Source organism: Limanda limanda, chromosome 14, assembly GCF_963576545.1.
Source record: "Limanda limanda chromosome 14, fLimLim1.1, whole genome shotgun sequence".
NCBI lineage: Eukaryota > Metazoa > Chordata > Actinopteri > Pleuronectiformes > Pleuronectidae > Limanda > Limanda limanda.
The window spans coordinates 1,318,954-1,341,450 of NC_083649.1; the positions used below are offsets into that span (position 1 = coordinate 1,318,954).

A 22,497-nucleotide genomic window follows, 5' to 3' on the forward strand; every position below is an offset into this window, starting at 1 on the left:
GGCCATGTTGATCACAATGTTGTGGCAGGTGAAGAGTGACGGCTCCCCCCGCCCCCAGCACACCTCCACACCGCTCCGCTTCACGGCCTCCGACCGACACGGCAGCGTCACCCTCCGCCCGGCTGTGCCCACCACCGTCTCCGTGGTGGCTCGGGACACACAGGCCAGCGCTAAAAGAAACTGCGTTTACTCCAAAGTCCACCAGGGGCTGCTGTGATGGAACTCAAGCTGTAAATAAACATGGTCCCCTGAGAAACAGGTGAAAACAAAGAGCAGCAGTCAGGCTGAGACTCACCTGTGAGGACACAGAGGCAGGTGAAGATGTGGAGAAGCAGCGGCAGCATGTTGTTGTGTTTCAGATGGACGGACGACAGACGCACAACAGATGGACAACTCACTCATTTCACTTCCCTTTTTCCACTCGTCCTGATATTTATAGACTGAAGTTGTGAAACACGTCTGAAATAATTCTGTGAAACAAAGAACAGAGTTTGTTTCACATCACGTTGATACGTAAGAAATGTTTGTCGGAGGATTTTTGTTTCCTGTGTTGAGTCTGAAGCTTCAGTGACATCGCAACATAATAACAAAGTGCTTAGGCTAACTGCTAGCACCTGATACCATTGATCATAACATTCTGATCAATAGACGAACGAAAAGTCTTTTGTAGAATCGACTCCAGTGTTTCTTTGTTCTCTGTGGTTTAAAGAAAAGACTCCTTCATGGAAGCTTCATCTCGATCCAGACCAGTGATGGTCTGAGGGTCCCAGTCTGTTCTTTAACACTGGTGACCATGATCTAAATCTGATCAGTCAAATATCAGAGACACGTCACACACACACATACACACACACACACACACACACACACACACACACACACACACACACACACACACACACACACACACACACACACACACACACACACACATAACCAACCACAGACCAACAACAACATGTGGTATCATGTGCAGATTCTCACCGAGTCACTTCTGAGACAAACAGCTGTGAAATGTTAAAGCTCAGGATCTGGAGAAATGTTTCATATCATCATTTAAACATTAAATCCTCAGATAGTAAAACACAAAGTGACTCTTGTTGCTCTGAAACACATGAAACGCACAAACACGGATTCAGATTTCCCTGAAGCAACACGTGTGTTCTGTTCCTGCAGCTCCGCTCGCTCACGTGTCTTTAAACTCCGTCTTTGTTTGGATTCAGATTCAATCTGCAGAGAGTTCACATGGTTGAAGGTTCTTTGAGGACTTTGTCAAAATAATAAAACTATACACAAGCAGTTTAATTATTAACAAGCTGAACCAGGAACCTCAGCACAGTAACACGTCTGCATGTTAGCATCAGTTCAGCCTCACGGAGCCGAACAGGAGGAATCATGTTGGTCCGTTGAACAAGGCTTCATCACATCGGTGCAACAAAGTGGAACCTTCCACCTCACAGGTTGAACAAGAACTGAGACCACCTCCAATATTAATATTATTATTATTAATATTATATCCTTCTCTGTTAATGAACATACGTACGTGTGTGTGTGTGTGTGTGTGTGTGTGTGTGTGTGATACAGAGCATGAATGAACCAGAGCTTCATCACAACACAAGTTCAGTTGATGAAACACTGTGTTTCTGGAATCCATCTTTGTCTGACAGTAACCATGACAGCGAACGTCCTTTAATCTCATCGAGTCACTTTAACTGAAATTAACATCTGAGTGTTTAGTGTTGTAACCATGGAGACAAAGGCTCCGGTCAAAGTATCCTCACTAAATAAATACAATGAGATGTGTTTAAAATATAAATATTTCAGTAAACCTGAATCCATGGATAGTATTGTAGTAGTAATATGTGCAGATCTTATTGAGCTGGAGTCGTTTATTCAATGAATCATCACAAAAACATGAAAGATCCAAACTTTTCATTCAGTCTTTTGGATGAATCTGATTTGTTGGCGTCTGATGAGCTTTTCTTGTGTTTAAACTGTTGGATTATGATGCATTCAACATATTATAAATATATATATATAAATAATATATACTGTATACTAGAAATATTCAAACATATCATGTTTTTTTTACATTCATTACATCAACAGACAAAAAGTTATTAGTGAAAAGAAACTTGTGTTTGTTCAGTTTCGCCCCTGAAGGGGTTGAGTGTGTTTGTTTCTGTTGCATGCTGGGAGCTCTGGGGACGGCTCCGCCTCCTGACGGCCCGGCGGTTTCATCACTGCGTGTCCTGTTACCTCGGCAGCGCTAATGAGCGTTAATATCTCTGAACACAGGGGAAGCTTAATGAGCCGTTACCAACAAAACACTTATCAACAGTTTCTGATGTAATTTGTCCTGAGGGAGAACAGACATGTTTATCAGAGTGGACACCAGGGGGCAGTAGTCTGCAGGGACTCATCTCCAACTGACAGGAGGAAGAACCAGAGACACAAATAACAACTTCATGTTTAGAACTTCATCACTTTGGTAAATACACACATTTTATTCCAGAAAGAAAAGAAGGAACTGACCACTGGTGGATTCATGCTCTTTGTGCTAAGCTAGGCTAACAACATTCTGGATGCACAGAGATGATGAAATATATAAATAGACATTTCACTTCACTGTCATAAGATCATCACTGATAAACTGATAGTTCACACCTGGTTCACATCTGGTTCACATCTGGTTCACACCTGGTTCACATCTGGTTCACATCTGGTTCACATCTGGTTCACACCTGGTTCACATCTGGTTCACGCCTGGTTCACACCTGGTTCACATCTGGTTCACTCACCCAGTTCACATCTGGTTTGACTGCAGGTGTGAAGGTGAAGAGGAGATCGTCTCCAGCGACTTCCTGACCGTCGGCCCCTGAACACTGGTTTGATTCTATTAACCTGCTGGTCACTGAGACTCCTGGGAAATCACACACACACACACACACACACACACACACACACAGCATGATACCAGGAGCAGGAAATGTGTGTGTGTGTGTGTCCAGACAGCACAGACACACACAGGCCCCGGGGCTCCCCCCCACACACTCACTCACTCAGAGAGACACATTGTTAATTATTATTGTTAGGAATAATAAACATTGACGTGATCAGACAGTCTCTTCACATATATTATTATTCATATTGAAAGGTGTCAAACAAGTAGCCCTTCGTACTACTCAGTACCTTCGAAGTAGCTCTCAGTCTCAAAAGTTGGTACTTGGGGGACTTCCGGTGGAGAGGGGAACAGAGTAGACGCACGCATCGCCCGCACTGACTTGTAAAAACTCAACTTTTCATAACCCAAACCCGACCCGAATCCATAGTAAAGAGGGAATAAAATCCTCCACGCTTCATGGCCTCCGGAACCAGGCTGGCTAAAGAGAGAGAAACCGCGAAAGATTATTCGTTCGCCATAGCTAACCAGATTAGCATGCCTGCTCTGACTAGCTTGCTGGAGGAGCACCACCAGTCCATATCGGCGGCGCTGTCCGCTGAGCTCAGGTCGGCGTTTGCCTCGCTTGAGGTTAAACTTGACACGGTGCAGGCCACAGTGACTGACTTTGGTGAAAGAATTGAGAGTCTGGAGTCCAACGCCAATTTAACTGAGGAACGCATCCAAGCTCTTGAAGCATCATGCTCCACCCTATCAGAGGCTTGTGCTAAACTCAAAAACAAAAACATCGATCTGGAGGGACGAAGCCGACGCAACAACATCAGGATAGTCGGCCTGCCTGAGTCCATAGAAGGTGTCCGACCTACGTCCTTCTTCTCGGACGTCCTGATGGACCGGGCCCACCGCTCCCTAGCTGCTAAACCGCGACAGGGAGACCGGCCCAGACCCGTCTATGCCCCTGTGTGGGATGATGACAAATTCATAACCCTTCTTTTCTCTTCCCTCCCGGACATGGACAGTCAATACCCTATTATAGGTGGCGATTTCAACCTTATTCAAGATCCTGTTCTAGATAAGTCCTCCGCTAGGCCCCTCACTTTGTCCAGTTCAGCTACTACATTGAAATCTTTTATGAACCAGCTTGGTCTTTATGATCCTTGGAGATCGCTTAATCCAACCACTAAGGCCTTTTCATTCTTCTCCCATGTCCATCGTACATGTTCTAGAATCGATTTATTTCTTGCCGATAACAGGCTACTGCATTGGGTCAACTCTGGCGAGTATCACAGTATAGTGATCTCAGACCATGCTCCTACGTATGTCACCCACAAGCTGTCCCTTTATGCCGACGATTTGTTATTATATGTGTCTAACCCAGCCTCATCCATCCCTGTTATCTCAGATATTTTAACCCAATTTGGCAGATACTCTGGTTACAAGTTCAATTTTAATTAAAGTGAACTTCTTCCTATAAATGATCTGTCCAAGAAGATGCCGCCAACCTCTTTCCCATTTAGAGTTGTTTCAGAGGGGTTTCGATATCTGGGCATATTTGTGACTGCATCTTTCAAGGACCTTTTTAATAAAAATTTTCGCCCTCTCATTGACAAGTGCAAGCTAGATCTGACTCGTTGGTCCTCCCTCCCTCTCTCCCTAACTGGCAGAGTTAACCTGGTTAAGATGGTGATTCTCCCCAAATTTCTTTATTTGTTCCAACACATTCCGATTTTTATTGGACGGTCCTTCTTTCAGCAACTGGACCGGACGATTTTGTCGTTTCTGTGGTTGAATAAGCCGCCCTGTACTAGAAAAGCTGTTCTACAACACCCCAAAAAGCAGGGCGGTCTTGCACTACCCAATCCTATCCAATACTTTTGGGCATGTAATATTAACAAAATCGGTCATTGGCTTGACAGAGGAGACGACGCAGGCCCATCATGGGCTCTGACAGAACTAGGGTCCTCAAAGTTTTCCTTACCGTCCCTCCTTACCGCGCGGCTCCCCCTCAAGATCCATAACGTCTCACAGAACCCTGTTGTTACTAACTCGCTGAAAATCTGGAATCAATTTCGTAAACATTATGGCTTGAATGAACCCTCAACTTTGGCCCCGGTTGTTAAAAACCATCTGTTCCCTCCCTCCTCATCTGACCCTACCTTTTATCTAGACCTAGACCTTTACAAAGAAAATACATTTACATTTACAGGCACTTTGTCCAAACTGCCTATCCACACTTCCCCAACCACCCGCCCGGGTCTCTGATTGACTCTTTGCTCGTCCTCGATCCTGCTCAAAAGCGCTCCATCTCTGTGATTTACAATTCCATTGACTCCCTCAACCCTGACCAAACAACTCGTCTGAAGCAGACCTGGGAGCAGGAGATAGGAGTTCCAGTTTCAGACGACCAATGGGTCCAAATCCTTAAGCTGGTTCACACAAATGTTCGATTGGCGAAGATTTACCCAGGCACCAGTGACAGTTGTTATAGATGTAAGCAGTCGCCTGCTAATCACACACATATGTTTTGGTCCTGTTCGAACCTCACCAGCTTTTGGTGCCAAATTTGCATGCTTCTGCGTTGTCAGGGGCCCGCAAGCACGTAGTTGTAACACAGGACTCGTTGTCATTCATGGTTTTCCAACCGTTGCGCGTGTTGCCATGCAATTCCCCGCCAGAATACTAGGCGGAGTAATGTTTTTTGTCGAAGTCGGCTCTTCTTCGTGTGTGGCACGAAGACGAGCGATTTATTTACATCGCCACGGCGGCTCCTCAGAGCCTTTTTCTGGCGGAAAAATCCACCGGTTAGTGACGGGTTATACTAGTGGTCATAGTGTCGGATCTCTTCTGCCAAGTGCTCTTCTATCTGGTCCATATTCGTTCTTCGAAATCTTCCGTGGTTTCAGGGCATGAACCGGAAATGCGACTCCGGAAATGATGTAGTTAGCAGACCAATCACAGCCCTTGCGGGCGGGTGACGCTTGCAGGGCTTTGCCGTCTAGTTAGAAAAATTGGCCGACGCACGTAAGGACGTAAGAAGGGATACGTTAGCACGTAGGGGGCCTGGCAGGGCTCTTGCGCTTCCGGGCCCGTGAAAACGCAGAAGCATGCTCCGGCCTTTTGTCTCTCTGCATCGAAACGCCGGGTACTGGCCTTCACTACGCCTTATTTTGTTTAAATGGAAACAAGTTACTCCACCTTCACACAATAGCTGGCTTAGGGAGGTCCTCACACATATCAAACTTGAGAAGGTTAGATTCTCTCTGGCGGGTTCTGATAACGCTTTTAACAAAACCTGGCAGCCTTTCTTAGAGTACTTAGAACTACTATTCACCCAGAAAGTGACTAGATGCCCCCCCCCCTCAACTTCGTTCTATTTACTACTCTCTATTATCTCAACAACTAATTTTTTTTTCATTTTTTATGTAATGTAAAGTATGTCATGGTTTAATTATGCAGTTATTTTACTTTTTTCTTGTCAGTGGGTGGGAAGGGTCAAGGGTTAATTGTGGTTCATAGAAGCCGTTCTGTCTCAGTTTAAGCTCATTGTTGTTATCATCATACATCGTGTAGGACATCCTTCCGCTATTTTCTACCTCTAAGAATTTTTGTATACACTGTATGTGTGAATTATTGCTGTATGTGAACGAAAAAACTACTAAAAAGATGTGTAAAAAAAAAAAAAAAAAGACTGGTACTGGTACTGGCATGGTGCTTGCGTTCCGTGCTGTGGACGGATCCGGTCCTGTCTACATCCAGGACATGGTCAAACCTCACACCCCCGCCCGTTCACTCCGCTCTGCTTCGGCCAATCGGCTCGTTGCTCCTTCACTGCTAAACATTCATCAACATCACAACTGTTTGCCGTCCTGGCTCCTAAATGGTGGAATGAGATCCCCATCGACATCCGGACATCAGACAGTTTACACATCTTCCGCCGCAAACTAAAAACATACCTCTTCCAACTGTACCTTGAATAAAAAAAATAAAAAATACTAACAAGTTAGTAGCACTTAAATGGCACTTACCTATAGCACTTTGTGCTTTATTTCTGAAGAAATTGTACTTTCTTGATTCTTGTTGTTCTGGGTTTGTTCCCTCGGGGTTGAATGCACTTATGTGAGTCGCTTTGGATAAAAGCGTCAGCTAAATGAAATGTAATGTAATGAAAAAGGTTGGTGACCCCTGCTCTAACTGAAGAACAGCGCCCCCTGCAGCCACACATGGTGAACTGGTCTCTGTGTCGGATGAAGTGAATCAAATCCACCAAACTGTTCAGAATTCTTCATGTTTTAACAGTTTCCTGCTGAATATTGGAGATAGACTCTGGTTGTTAATAACTTCAGAGTGTTTCTAACTGATCTCAGTTCAGAAGTTGTTCAGGTTAATTCCCAGATGATCCGAGTTCCCTGCCCCTGGTTACGACTTCTCGATAAAAGTGAATCCAGCTCCCGGCTTCAGCAGAAGTTTGTTCTCTCTGTGTTTGATAACTTCACAGAAACTGAAGGTGTCGTTCATCTGTTTTAATGTTGTCTCTTTTAAATCTTTGATTTCTAATGTTTTTCCTGATTTATCGTCTGCAGTTAAAACTCTGTTTATTTAAACCATGTGAAAACTGATCCTTGAGCTTCTGTTTGCAGGTTGATGGAAAACTTCACGTTGAACAGTGACACCCTGCAGCTGGAGGGGTTAAAGGTCACACAGGTTTCTGTCTACCCCGTCTTCTTCTTCTTCTTACTCTCCTACATCCTCATCATCTCAGCAAACATCGGCATCCTGGTGGTGATTTTCATAGATAAGAACCTTCACCAGCCCATGTACCTGCTCTTCTGTAACCTGCCCGTCAATGACATCGTGGGAAACTCCATCATGTTGCCTCGGTTGCTGTCAGACATCCTGCGTCCTCCCTCCGAGCGCCTCATCAGCTACTACGAGTGTGTGCTGCAGGCGTTCACCTCTCACATGTTCGGCACCACCTCTCACACGATACTGATGATCATGGCCTTTGACAGATACGTGGCCATCTGTAATCCTCTGCGTTACGCCACCATCATGACCAACAACATAGTGGTCAAGCTGACTGTGTCTGCCTGGGGCGTGGCCTTTGTTCTGGTGGGGATTCTGCTGGGTTTGACCATAAGACTGAACCGATGCAGGACAGTGATCACGAATCCTTACTGTGACAACGCCTCACTGTTCAAACTCTCCTGTGAGAGTGTGTTTATTAATAACATCTACGGCCTCACGTTCACCGTGGTCCTGCTCTCTTCTTCTATCGGCAGCATAGTTCTCACCTACGCTAAGATCACAGTCGTGTGTGTGACCAGTAAGAGCAAGTCTCTGAACAGTAAGGCCCTGAAGACCTGCAGCACACACCTGACGGTGTATATGATCATGATCTTTAGTGGAATGTCTTTAATTACTCTGCATCGCTTCCCTCAGTTATCTGACTACAGGAAGCTGTCCGCCATTCTGTTTCACGTCATCCCCGGCAGCTTGAACCCCATCATCTACGGAGTCCAGTCCAAAGAGATACGAACGTTTCTGTCTAAACTGATTCAGTCCAGAAAAGTCTCATAATTCTCATATAAACACAGTGAAGTTTAAAATACATTATATTTTAGAGGAATATTTTTAGAGGAAACATGCGTCTTCTCTGTTTCTATGTTTTCATCAGTGAACCTTTTTTTTAAAGTCATAATGAATCAGGAAATAAATGATTTTAATCAACAAAGTAAATCACATTTTCATTGTTTTACTGAGAAACTGCAGATTCAGTCTTTATTGAAGTAAATGTCAAAAGGTACATGTTACATTACGTTGTACTTATATGATGTATAGAAAATACATATCTGAAAATATTGACATTTATTATTATTACTGTTATAATTATCATTAAGTACCAGAAATGTGAAAGTGTAATAATAATATTGTCTTCACACCTCGACTCTTATTAAACTTCTAATCATGTTTGTGTCTCCACATTGTCCATCTGATTTATTTCATTCTGATTCTAAAGCAGCAGCTTGTGATCGTAGAAGCGTGTTTGTGTGTGTGTGTGTGTGTGTGTGTGTGTGTGTGTGTCTGCTCACTGATCCTGTAGAAACTGAAACTCTCTTTTTAAATCTCGAATAAAATCAGATCAAATCAAAGTTTATTGTCACATGCACCCATGTCAGCGTCATTAGAGCAGTGAAATTCTTGTGACCTGGCAGGCAGAATCTACGCAGTAGACAGGCTTTACAAAATAAAAAAATAACATTATATATAACATATAACGTAGCAAAATGAATCAGCAGTTTACCGGGTGAAGGAGTGGGGAATATTAAATTAAATAATATGAATATATGTCTTGTAAGTGTATTTGTATGGGTGGTGGAGCAGAATGTACATGGTAACTGTTTAGAGGGTCAGTGCTGCCGATTCAGAAGCCTTACGGCCTGGGGGAAGAAGCTGTTTGAGAGTCTGGTGCTCCGTGCTCGGATGCTCGGGTAGCGTTTGCCAGACGGCAGCAGTGTGAGAATTCCACAGCCTGGGTGGCTGTGGTCCTTGATGATCTTCCGTGCTTTTCTCAGGCATCTTGTGCTGTAGATGCCTTGCACGGAAGGGAGATGGCAGCCGATGATCCGCTCGGCTGTCTTCACCACCCTCTGTTAATTGTAAAATATTTGCTCGCTTTAAGGTCAGACAATTTCATTTCCGTTTTTGTATTACATGCTTTTATTTTGACAGGGTACCGGTAGAGACGCGGACTTCTTGTCATGAATTTGTAACTTCACAACAGAGAGTTTAGTGTTTTACAATGCTCCGAAGGGGCACAAGCTCTCACGGTGATGTTTAGGGAAGGCTCTCTGCTCTAGGTTTTGCATTCTTTGCCACTTGTCCCTTCGTGTTTTCAGCGGCATTGCTGCTGCGCCTCAACCCCGACTCCATTGTTTGAGTTTTCAAGGCGGCAGTGATGAGAGGTGATGACAGGTGGCGTGTGCCAGGTTGGGTCAAACCATCGGCATGGGGGAGACGCAGGATTTTTAGGATAATGAAATTGAATAGCCTACTGAATATAAAATTCAGTTCATGAACTTACATTTATATTTTATTGAATATTTATTAAATAACAGTTTTTAAAGGATTTTTGAATGGATGCTAATTTTAAATATATGAAAAAAAATCTCAGGTACCCCCTGGAGTACGTTCAAGTACCCCCAGGGGTACGCGTACCCCCTTTTGAGAACCACTGGTGTAGAGGTTGGCAAAATTCACTTGCAACATTAATGAAAGAACATTTGTGAAAGAAAACATTTATTATGAACATATCAAAGTATAAAAACACAAATTACTAACAAAACTTACTAACTAACAAAGATGTGTATGTATGTGTGTGTGTGTGTGTGTGTGTGTGTGAAGGAGGGGCTCTCAAAATGGTGGTTGACCAAAAGAGTAACACATTCCTAATTGCTAATTAGAGTGAAAGGGTCAGAGAGATCCTGTGAAGAGCGTATCTAACATTTAACTTTCATTTAACTTGTAACCACAATAACACAACACGTATCAAATTTATAAACACCACACAGAATCACATAAACAGCCGTGCTTTGTCTAGTATCATTATTAAGCCCAGTATGTTACCAGTCCTTAGAAAGGGAGAAAGCTGCTGTGCAGTTTGCCGTTCGTCCTGGCTTTGTGTGAATTCTTCGGTTGGTCGTAAGGTTTCTGTTGAGCTGTGGGGCTCCGTTGCTTGTTGAATTTCTTGACTGCAGGAGACCGAGTCTCTGCTAGGAGTTTGTAGAGCTTGAAGGGAGCGGAGGTTTCCTTGAGAAGGTGAGCTGGAAGCTAGACCTTAGCGCTCCCCTTGCAGATTAAAAAAGAAGGGTTGAGCTGGAGATATCCGGTTTCTCCTCTCGTCGATGCAGGAAGAAAGGCCGGCAGCCACGCTCCTTGGAGGGGTTGATGGAAAAGAGGAAGAATTGGGGCAGACCTTGGTCTTATATAGGCCCTGTGACCTCACGGGTCATGGGCCAGAGTGACCAATAAGAGGTGAGCATTGTGACTTTTCACACCTATGTGTGAAGTTGCTGAAACAAAAAGAACCTGTTGCCCCCTGGGAGACTGAGTTCCTTGGTTTTTCAGAACAATAGAACCTGTGGCATCTTGGGAGATTGAGTTCACTCCAGAAGAGGCGGCATGCTTGTTTCAAGCTTTGACCACACATGTAGGCCGAAAAGGGAGGCCTATGGTGTCTTAACCTTTGTGTCGTGTTCGGGTCAAATCTGACCGATTTCCATTTCGATCAATCATAAATATTGTGTTTTACATTTTATTGTCTCAAGGGCTTATGATATCCTCCACACTAGGCATTTGAACATTTACAATTGCTGATCACTACTTTCATTGAATTTTTAGTTGTTTAGTCAACTTTGTAACACCTGTGGTGTTCCCGGTCAAAAATGACCGCCATAGGAAATGAATGGGTGACCCTAGATTGTGTTCATTCATCAGATAGTACACAACCACAAATCCACCACCACCACCACACGCACACACAAACACACCTACACGCACACACACACAAACACACCTACACGCACACACACACACATGCACGCACGCACATACACGCACGCACACGCACACACACACACACTCCACCCCACGTGAACCCCTTTCAGACTGACCATGTGTCCTCTCTTTCCCGTGCTTATGTGCCTGTCCCCCTACGTGAACCACACCTTCCAGACTAAACGTGTAACACTTCAAAGTTACCAATTAGGTGTTTGTTATGGGAACCTGGCTCTTTCCCGGGCTAATGTGTCCATCCCCCCACGTGAACCACACTTTCGATACAAAACGTATGATATCTTCTCACAGATCCCCTATATATAGCTTGCTTGTGCATTGCTCTTATTTTACTCTGGACACAATGAGTCGGCGCCCGATCAGACGTTTTTCTGTCAGAGAGGCTCTTGACCTTTTTTTTCAAACTGATGAAGACGGGATTGGAGTTGAACCAGAAATAGAGGAGGATGTTTCAGAAATAGAAGACAACGATCCTGATTTTGATCCAGACCATCATGAGACCGAACAGTCAACATATGGCGAGGAAGAGGCCCCTGAGGAAGAGGCACCTGGGGAAGAGGCCCCTGTGGAAGACACACCTGAGGTGACATTCCAGTCCAAGGATGGCAACTTGCTCTGGTATTCATCCCCCCAGGACAGAGGAGGCAGAACAAGAGGGGATTTTGGAATACAACTTTCAATTTCTGTGTCTATTCACTGCAGTTATTCATGTAACCAGTAGTCTGAGACATTGTTTACAGGTTAAAAGGGAGTTAAATACAATTTGGTGACGATCAATGGTTTTTGTGTTAATGTAAGGGCAGTTAAAACAGGCCGGTCAAATTTGACCGGGAGCACCAAAGTAAGGGGGGAGAAACGAACACGACACAAAGGTTAAAAACCGTGTCCCAACATTAATGTTAAAGTTAAGTATGAGAACAAGTTAAAGTACAGTGCATAGTATGTCACATATTTCACAGTCTCACAACACGCAGCTGATCTTATCAGACCTTTTAGAGACAGGTGTGAGACTAAACAACAATGTGACGCACACACATTCTAATTTCAAGATTAACACTACGGAGCAAAGGTTATTTATGAATCATTTGTTTAAAGGCCATTTATCTGGCCCAAACTGTTCATGCCCCCCCTCCTGCTTTATTGTTTTAAAGTTTCAGTTCTAATGCCATTTTCACACACATACAGAGAGAAGCTAAAATCTTAAATCTCAACAGAGTCCAGTGTGGCCTGAACGACAAACACCCTCCAGTGTGTGTTCGAACCCGAGCTGTAGTGCAGTGTCGGTTCCCTCTGGCCACACTTTAACTGTCCTCACTGTGGGTTTTACACGTTTCATGAGTGGTGTGTATTTGGGGAGTAGGAACAAAGAGAGGTGGTCAGACTTGCTGGTGTAAACATGGTCCAAAGTCTTGACTCCTCTTTCTCTTGTTTACACTCACACATCAGACTCACTTTCATCAAGCTGCTGCTTTCAGGTAGAAAAGTTTAAACGTGAACTCTGATGTTGTTCAGGTTAATTCCCAGATGATCCGAGTTCCCTGCCCCTGGTTACGACTTCCCTATAAAAGTGAATCCAGCTCCTGGCTTCAGCAGAAGTTTGTTCTCTCTGTGTTTGATAACTTCACAGAAACTGAAGGTGATGTTCATCTGTTTTAATGTTGTCTCTTTTAAATCTTTGATTTCTAATGTTTTTCCTGATTTATCGTCTGCAGTTAAAACTCTGTTTATTTAAACTATGTGAAAACTGATCCGTGAGCTTCTGTTTGCAGGTTGATGGAAAACTTCACGTTGAACAGTGACACCCTGCAGCTGGAGGGGTTAAAGGTCACACAGGTTTCTGTCTACCCCGTCTTCTTCTTCTTCTTACTCTCCTACATCCTCATCATGTTATTAAACATCGGCATCCTGGTGGTGATTTTCATAGATAAGAACCTTCACCAGCCCATGTACCTGCTCTTCTGTAACCTGCCCGTCAATGACATCGTGGGAAACTCCATCATGTTGCCCCGGTTGCTGTCAGACATCCTGCGTCCTCCCTCCGAGCGCCTCATCAGCTACTACGAGTGTGTGCTGCAGGCGTTCACCACGCACATGTTCGGCGCCACCTCTCACACGATACTGATGATCATGGCCTTTGACAGATACGTGGCCATCTGTAATCCTCTGCGTTACGCCACCATCATGACCAACAACATAGTGGTCAAGCTGACTGTGTCTGCCTGGGGCGTTGCCTTTGTTCTGGTGGGGATTCTGTTGGGTTTGACCATAAGACTGAACCGATGCAGGACAGTGATCATGAATCCTTACTGTGACAACGCCTCGCTGTTCAAACTCTCCTGTGAGAGTGTGTTTATTAATAACATCTACGGCCTCACGTTCACCGTGGTCCTGCTCTCTTCTTCTATCGGCAGCATAGTTCTCACCTACGCTAAGATCACAGTCGTGTGTGTGACCAGTAAGAGCAAGTCTCTGAACAGTAAGGCCCTGAAGACCTGCAGCACCCACCTGATGTCGTATATGATCATGCTGTGTAGTGGATTTATTGTCATTATTCTGCATCGCTTCCCTCAGTACTCTGACTACAGGAAGCTGTCCGCCATTCTGTTTCACGTCATCCCCGGCAGCTTGAACCCCGTAATCTACGGAGTCCAGTCCAAAGAGATACGAACGTTTCTGTCTAAACTGATTCAGTCCAGAAAAGTCTCATAATTCTCATATAAACACAGTGAAGTTTAAAATACATTATATTTTAGAGGAATATTTTTAGAGGAAACATGCGTCTTCTCTGGTTTTATGTTTTCATCAGTGAACCTTTTTTTTAAAGTCATAATGAATCAGGAAATAAATGATTTTAATCAACAAAGTAAATCACATTTTCATTGTTTTACTGAGAAACTGCAGATTCATTCTTTATTGAAGTAAATTTCAAAAGGTACATGTTACATTACGTTGTACTTATATGATGTATAGAAAATACATATCTGAAAATATTGACATTTATTATTATTACTGTTATAATTATCATTAAGTACCAGAAGTGTGAAAGTGTAATAATAATATTGTCTTCACACCTCGACTCTTATTAAACTTCTAATCATGTTTGTGTCTCCACATTGTCCATCTGATTTATTTCATTCTGATTCTAAAGCAGCAGCTCGTGATCGTAGAAGCGTGTTTGTGTGTGTGTGTGTGTGTGTGTGTGTGTGTGTGTGTGTGTCTGCTCACTGATCCTGTAGAAACTGAAACTCTCTTTTTAAATCTCGAATAAAATCAGATCAAATCAAAGTTTATTGTCACATGCACCCATGTCAGCGTCATTAGAGCAGTGAAATTCTTGTGACCTGGCAGGCAGAATCTACGCAGTAGACAGGCTTTACAAAATAAAAAAATAACATTATATATAACATATAACATATAACATATAACGTAGCAAAATGAATCAGCAGTTTACCGGGTGAAGGAGTGGGGAATATTAAATTAAATAATATGAATATATGTGTAGTAAGTGTATTTGTATGGGTGGTGGAGCAGAATGTACATGGTAACTGTTTAGAGGGTCAGTGCTGCTGATTCAGAAGCCTTACGGCCTGGGGGAAGAAGCTGTTTGAGAGTCTGGTGCTCCGTGCTCGGATGCTCGGGTAGCGTTTGCCAGACGGCAGCAGTGTGAGAATTCCACAGCCTGGGTGGCTGTGGTCCTTGATGATCTTCCGTGCTTTTCTCAGGCATCTTGTGCTGTAGATGCCTTGCACGGAAGGGAGATGGCAGCCGATGATCCGCTCTGCTGTCTTCACCAGCCTCTGCAGGGCCTTGTGATCAGCAGCAGAGCAGCTACCAAACCAGACAGTAATGCAGCCTGAGAGGATGCTCTCGATGGTGCACCTGTAAAAGTTTGTCAGTGTTTTTGCAGCCATGCCAAACTTCTTTAGTCTCCACAGGAAGTAAAGAGTTTTGTGCAGTTTTCACCACCGAGTCCGCTTGTTTGGACCAGGTCATGTCATCCGTGATGAACACTCCGAGGAACTTGAACTCGGAGACTTTTTCCAACACAGCTCCATCGATATGTATCTGATCGTGACCCCCCCCACCTGCAGCTTCCTGAAGTCCACGATCATGCCCTTGGTCTTGCAGACGTTGAGGGACAGGTTGTTCTCTTGGCACCATGTTGCCAAGCCCCTGACCTCATCTCTATCGGCGGTCTCATCGTTGTTGGAGATGAGGCCCAGGATGGTACTGCGTCTGCAAATTTGAGGATGATGTTGGAACTGTGTATTGCCACACAGTCCTGCGTGAACAGAGAGTACAGGAGGGGGCTGAGCACGCAGCCCTGAGTGGCCCCGGTACACTGTGGTGCAGAGTTCAGCAAGGTGACAGCCGCAGGGATGAAGCTGTTCCTGAACCTGCTGGTCCGGGAACGGAGGACCCTGTAGCGTCTCCCAGAGGGGTGTGTGTGTGTGTGTGTGTGAGCTGTCCTTGACAATGCTGCGCGCCCTCCGCAGACATCATTGCTCTGGACAGCTTCAATGGTTGGGAGTGATGAACCGGTGATGCAATACCTCAGCTAGCTGCCCAGCGCAGGCCGTGAGCACGCGTCCGGAGATACCATCAGGGCCAGCAGCCTTACGTGCATTGATCCTGCTCAGTGCAGCACACACGTCGATGGAGGAGAGTGTGAGGGGCTGGTGGTCAGAAGTGAGCACAGCCTTGGTGGCTGCCTCCTGGTTGTCCCTGTGAAAGCGAGCATTAAAGCTGTTAAGCTCGTCAGGGAAGGAGGCATCACTGTTTTGGGGGGTGGTGTTGGTGGGTTTGTAGTCTGTTAAAGCCTGGATGCCTTGCCACATACATCTGGGGTCGGAGTTGTTCTTCAAGTGCTCCTCAATCCTTAGCTTGTGGCAGTGCTTGGCCTTCTTGATGCCCCTCTTCAGGTTAGCCCTGGATGAGCTGTAGGCCTGAGCATCACCTGATCTGAAAGCGGTGTCTCGTGCCTTCAGCAGTAGGCGGACCTCTTTGTTCATCCATGGCTTCTGGTTAGGGAATGTGTTGATACGTTTGAGGGTGGTGACACTGTTGATGTTGGTGTTGATGAAGTCCAGAATGGAAGAGGCATAGGAGTCGATGTCTGTGTGGGAGTTGTCGTTGCGTGGTCGTTTATCCTAAATATGAGAAGATGAGCCGAACTTGCTTTTGTTTAATCAAGTATTTATTTAGAAAGCAATGAATGGTATGAACAGCAAAACAACGGGCATCCAACACACTGTCCGGCACTCTAGCAGTACCGGACAGTCTCGAGTCGCATCAGAACGCATCAAACAGCCGGCGTCTGTATTATTTTATAACAGTCCTTGGTTCTTCCTCCTCGAAGTGCACAGGCTAGTGCATGCCTCTTGGCATTGGAATCCAGGAATGTTGTGTTCCTGCTTTATCAAAACAATGTTCTGTTTGTGTATCAACGAAACCTAAAAAATTGTCAACAATGTCACTCTGTCTGACCTCCAGAACCTGGGACAGCTGCTTGAACTCTGTGTGAAGTTGAATGAATCTAAGGGAATTATGCTTTAATTGTGCAATAATGGTTAGGAGTCATACCAAAAGATGGTGTGCCTTTAGGCCTTCAATACATTTGGTTATCAAAATAAAATATAAAACATTAATATTTAAAATATTAATATCAAATCATAACTTTAGTTTGTTTAAGTTATCTCGGGGTACAACCCTTCAAAGAAGGGAAAAGATAGCCAATTTATTGATTAAGATCAGTCTCATTTAGATCTAGTTCAATTAGAAATCTCAATATTTACTAACAAAGACTATATAATGAACAGTGAAGGTTTATAGAGTTCTTGACAGTGTAGAGCAGTGGTTCTCAACCTTTTTTCAGTGATGTACCCCCTTTGAAAAATAATTCTGCAGAGTACCCCCTAACCAGCGCAAAGACACTTTCAAATTTAAAACTCCATCAATGTCCATAACATTGCTCATTTGTAGTGGTCTCTCTTGAACTATTTGGAGATAAAAAGATATAAAAATAACTAAAGACTAAAAATAATTAGTAACTTAAAGTGACCTCTTTTGGGATCATAATAAAGATATGTTCTCATACTGAACTCATGAACTTGATTATAGATAAACACTTCTTCACAAAAAATAAATCATTAACTGAATTTTAAATAAAAGATTAGCTCAAAATAAAAAATTTGAATATTTATCATCCGTTTGCTTCTGGGAGGCTTTTCGCATCGTGTTTTGAGATGACCTGAATTCAGAAAGTTTCCTCAGGTGGAATACCAACATGACTTTCATGTTTTATCTGGCGATACCGCTGAAGTAGGCTGGTTTAATGGCACTGTTGGCTAATTTCTCCCCACAGAAAAAACACAAAGTGTAAATAACTCAATCTATGTTATTGTTAATATTGTTGAAGTGTCTTTCTGTTAATTAATTGTGAAATATTTGCTCGCTTTAAGGTCAGACAATTTCATTTCCGTTTTTGTATTACATGCTTTTATTTTGACAGGGTACCGGTAGAGACGCGGACTTCTTGTCATGAATTTGTAACTTCACAACAGAGAGTTTAGTGTTTTACAATGCTCCGAAGGGGCACAAGCTCTCACGGTGATGTTTAGGGAAGGCTCTCTGCTCTAGGTTTTGCATTCTTTGCCACTTGTCCCTTCGTGTTTTCAGCGGCATTGCTGCTGCGCCTCAACCCCGACTCCATTGTTTGAGTTTTCAAGGCGGCAGTGATGAGAGGTGATGACAGGTGGCGTGTGCCAGGTTGGGTCAAACCATCGGCATGGGGGAGACGCAGGATTTTTAGGATAATGAAATTGAATAGCCTACTGAATATAAAATTCAGTTCATGAACTTACATTTATATTTTATTGAATATTTATTAAATAACAGTTTTTAAAGGATTTTTGAATGGATGCTAATTTTAAATATATAAAAAAAAATCTCAGGTACCCCCTGGAGTACGTTCAAGTACCCCCAGGGGTACGCGTACCCCCTTTTGAGAACCACTGGTGTAGAGGTTGGCAAAATTCACTTGCAACATTAATGAAAGAACATTTGTGAAAGAAAACATTTATTATGAACATAATAAAGTATAAAAACACAAATTACTAACAAAACTTACTAACTAACAAAGATGTGTATGTATGGGTGTGTGTGTGTGAAGGAGGCGCTCTCAAAATGGTGGTTGACCAAAAGAGTAACACATTCCTGTGGGCTCCTAAGATGGTAGCTCCCCCCCCTTCTTCTGGAGTGGGGAGGTAGATAAGTAGGTAGAGATATGCAGTGTCTGTGAATGCTAATTAGAGTGAAAGGGTCAGAGAGATCCTGTGAAGAGCGTATCTAACATTTAACTTTCATTTAACTTGTAACCACAATAACACAACACGTATCAAATTTATAAACACCACACAGAATCACATAAACAGCCGTGCTTTGTCTAGTATCATTATTAAGCCCAGTATGTTACCAGTCCTTAGAAAGGGAGAAAGCTGCTGTGCAGTTTGTCGTTCGTCCTGGCTTTGTGTGAATTCTTCGGTTGGTCGTAAGGTTTCTGTTGAGCTGTGGGGCTCCGTTGCTTGTTGAATTTCTTGACTGCAGGAGACCGAGTCTCTGCTAGGAGTTTGTAGAGCTTGAAGAGAGCGGAGGTTTCCTTGAGAAGGTGAGCTGGAAGCTAGACCTTAGCGCTCCCCTTGCAGATTAGAAAAGAAGGGTTGAGCTGGAGAAATCCGGTTTCTCCTCTCGTCGATGCAGGAAGAAAGGCCGGCAGCCTCGCTCCTTAGAGGGGTTGATGGAAAAGAGGAAGAATTGGGGCAGACCTTGGTCTTATATAGGCCCTGTGACCTCACGGGTCATGGGCCAGAGTGACCAATAAGAGGTGAGCATTGTGACTTTTCACACCTATGTGTGAAGTTGCTGAAACAAAAAGAACCTGTTGCCCCCTGGGAGACTGAGTTCCTTGGTTTTTCAGAACAATAGAACCTGTGGCATCTTGGGAGATTGAGTTCACTCCAGAAGAGGCGGCATGCTTGTTTCAAGCTTTGACCACACATGTAGGCCGAAAAGGGAGGCCTATGGTGTCTTAAAAACCGTGTCCCAACATTAATGTTAAAGTTAAGTATGAGAACAAGTTAAAGTACAGTGCATAGTATGTCACATATTTCACAGTCTCACAACACGCAGCTGATCTTATCAGACCTTTTAGAGACAGGTGTGAGACTAAACAACAATGTGACGCACACACATTCTAATTTCAAGATTAACACTACGGAGCAAAGGTTATTTATGAATCATTTGTTTACAGGCCATTTATCTGGCCCAAACTGTTCATGCCCCCCCTCCTGCTTTATTGTTTTAAAGTTTCAGTTCTAATGCCATTTTCACACACATACAGAGAGAAGCTAAAATCTTAAATCTCAACAGAGTCCAGTGTGGCCTGAACGACAAACACCCTCCAGTGTGTGTTCGAACCCGAGCTGTAGTGCAGTGTCGGTTCCCTCTGGCCACACTTTAACTGTCCTCACTGTGGGTTTCACACGTTTCATGAGTGGTGTGTATTTGGGGAGTAGGAACAAAGAGAGGTGGTCAGACTGTCCTAGGTGGGGGAGGTGGACGGCTTTGTGAGCACCAGCAATGCTGGTGTAAACATGGTCCAAAGTCTTGACTCCTCTTTCTCATGTTCACACTCACACATCAGACTCACTTTCATCAAGCTGCTGCTTTCAGGTAGAAAAGTTTAAACGTGAACTCTGATGTTGTTCAGGTTAATTCCCAGATGATCCGAGTTCCCTGCCCTTGGTTACGACTTCCCTATAAAAGTGAATCCAGCTCCCGGCTGCAGCAGAAGTTTGTTCTCTTGGTGTTTGATAACTTCACAGAAACTGAAGGTGTCGTTCATCTGTTTTAATGTTGTCTCATTTAAATATTTCATTTCTATTGTTTTTCCTGATTTATCGTCTGCAGTTAAAACTCTGTTTATTTAAACTATGTGAAAACTGATCCTTGAGCTTCTGTTTGCAGGTTGATGGAAAACTTCACGTTGAACAGTGACACCCTGCAGCTGGAGGGGTTAAAGGTCACACAGGTTTCTGTCTACCCCGTCTTCTTCTTCTTCTTACTCTCCTTCATCCTCATCATGTTATTAAACATCGGCATCCTGGTGGTGATTTTCATAGATAAGAACCTTCACCAGCCCATGTACCTGCTCTTCTGTAACCTGCCCGTCAATGACATCGTGGGAAACTCCATCATCTTGCCCCGGTTGCTGTCAGACATCCTGCGTCCTCCCTCCGAGCGCCTCATCAGCTACTACGAGTGTGTGCTGCAGGCGTTCACCTCTCACATGTTCGCCACCACCTCTCACACGATACTGATGATCATGGCCTTTGACAGATACGTGGCCATCTGTAATCCTCTGCGTTACGCCGCCATCATGACCAACAAGATGGTGGTCAAGCTGACCGTGTCTGCCTGGGTTGTGGCCTTTGTTCTGGTGGGGATTCTGCTGGGTTTGACCATAAGACTGAACCGCTGCAGGACAGTGATCATGAATCCTTACTGTGACAACGCCTCGCTGTTCAAACTCTCCTGTGAGAGTGTGTTTATTAATAACATCTACGGCCTCACGTTCACCGTGGTCCTGCTCTCTTCTTCTATCGGCAGCATAGTTCTCACCTACGCTAAGATCACAGTCGTGTGTGTGACCAGTAAGAGCAAGTCTCTGAACAGTAAGGCCCTGAAGACCTGCAGCACCCACCTGATGTCGTACCTGATCATGTTCTTATGTGGAATGCTTATCGTTATTCTGCATCGCTTCCCTCAGTACTCTGACTACAGGAAGCTGTCCGCCATTCTGTTTAACGTCGTCCCCGGCAGCTTGAACCCCATCATCTACGGAGTCCAGTCCAAAGAGATACGAACGTTTCTGTCTAAACTGATTCAGTCCAGAAAAGTCTCATAATTTTCATATAAACACAGTGAAGTTTAAAATATATTATTTAGAGGAAACATGCGTCTTCTCTGTTTTTATGTTTTCATCAGTGAACCTTTTTTTTAAAGTCATAATGAATCAGGAAATAAATGATTTTAATCAACAAAGTAAATCACATTTTCATTGTTTTACTGAGAAACTGCAGATTCAGTCTTTATTGAAGTAAATGTGTCAAAAGGTACATGTTACATTACGTTGTACTTATATGATGTATAGAAAATACATATCTGAAAACATTGACATTTATTATTTTTAATGTTATAATTATCATTAAGTACCAGCAGTGTGAAAGTGTTATAATAATATTGTCTTCACACCTTGACTCTTATTGAACTTCTAATCATGTTTGTGTCTCCACATCGTCCATCTGATTTATTTCATTCTGATTCTAAAGCAGCAGCTTGTGATCGTAGAAGCATGTGTGTGTGTGTGTGTGTGTGTGTGTGTGTGTTTGAGTGTGTGTGTGTGTGTGTCTGCTCACTGATCCTGTAGAAACTGAAACTCTGTTTTTCAATCTTCTTCTTAATGATGCTGAAGTAAAAACACTTTAATGTGAGGCTAACACCAGGAGGTATAAGTACACACGTTATTTTCTTCAGTACTTGTTGTTAATAATCATCATTTTCTGAGCATTTAACTTCATCAACATAACAAAACATTGATCAAATTGTAAAAATACACAAAATGTCATCATAATCTTATAAAGCAATAACTTTATTCAGCAGTTTCACTTGATTACAACAAGAAGCTTTTTCTTTTTACATCAATGATAACGTCTCTTTGTCAGTCTTCTATATTTTTTATGTAAAAGTAAAGTGAAGCAAAAAACAGCTGCAATGCGGCCAGCACAGCAGTGTGTGTCTGTGTCTGAGACAGACATGTACAAACAGATCTTCTTTAACCTAAAAGTTGATGTGTTGATCAGAGTCAGTAAATCATGAATCAATAAATACAGACTTTATATTTCTGACATTAGACCCTTGTGTCCAAATATGTTGTTTATTGATGTTTCTTTCCATCTCTTCTCTGT

General features: G+C 43.5%; 4 protein-coding genes across 4 annotated transcripts in view; 3 read left to right on the plus strand and 1 right to left on the minus strand.

Moving 5' to 3' along the window:
- LOC133019724 (hepatitis A virus cellular receptor 1-like) overlaps positions 1-344 on the minus strand; it is a 4,229-nt gene extending 3,885 nt beyond the window's left edge. Inside the window, exons 1-2 of the mRNA XM_061086282.1 lie at positions 296-344; positions 1-149 (exon numbers count right to left, since the gene is read on the minus strand). The exon at positions 1-149 is cut by the window's left edge and continues 32 nt beyond it. Of these exons, the coding sequence (XP_060942265.1) occupies positions 1-149; positions 296-344 (198 nt within the window). The remainder of the gene's footprint in view (positions 150-295) is intronic.
- Positions 345-7,543: 7,199 nt separating this feature from the next.
- LOC133019561 (olfactory receptor 8G17-like) lies at positions 7,544-8,479 on the plus strand. The gene has a single exon (XM_061086088.1). The coding sequence runs from the start codon at positions 7,544-7,546 to the stop codon at positions 8,477-8,479; it is 936 nt and encodes a 311-aa protein (XP_060942071.1).
- A 4,767-nt stretch (positions 8,480-13,246) lies between these two features.
- Positions 13,247-14,182, plus strand: LOC133019588 (olfactory receptor 8G17-like). Its single transcript, XM_061086119.1, has one exon. It carries the CDS (start codon positions 13,247-13,249, stop codon positions 14,180-14,182), a length of 936 nt encoding a protein of 311 aa, XP_060942102.1.
- Positions 14,183-20,501: 6,319 nt separating this feature from the next.
- LOC133019595 (olfactory receptor 8G17-like) lies at positions 20,502-21,437 on the plus strand. Its single transcript, XM_061086128.1, has one exon. The coding sequence runs from the start codon at positions 20,502-20,504 to the stop codon at positions 21,435-21,437; it is 936 nt and encodes a 311-aa protein (XP_060942111.1).
- The last annotated feature ends 1,060 nt before the right edge of the window (positions 21,438-22,497 follow it).

Coding starts and splice junctions, on each gene's coding strand:
- LOC133019561 (XM_061086088.1), top strand. CDS start 7,544: ATGGAAAACTTCACGTTGAACAGTGACACCCTGCAGCTGGAGGGGTTA.
- LOC133019595 (XM_061086128.1), top strand. CDS start 20,502: ATGGAAAACTTCACGTTGAACAGTGACACCCTGCAGCTGGAGGGGTTA.
- LOC133019588 (XM_061086119.1), top strand. CDS start 13,247: ATGGAAAACTTCACGTTGAACAGTGACACCCTGCAGCTGGAGGGGTTA.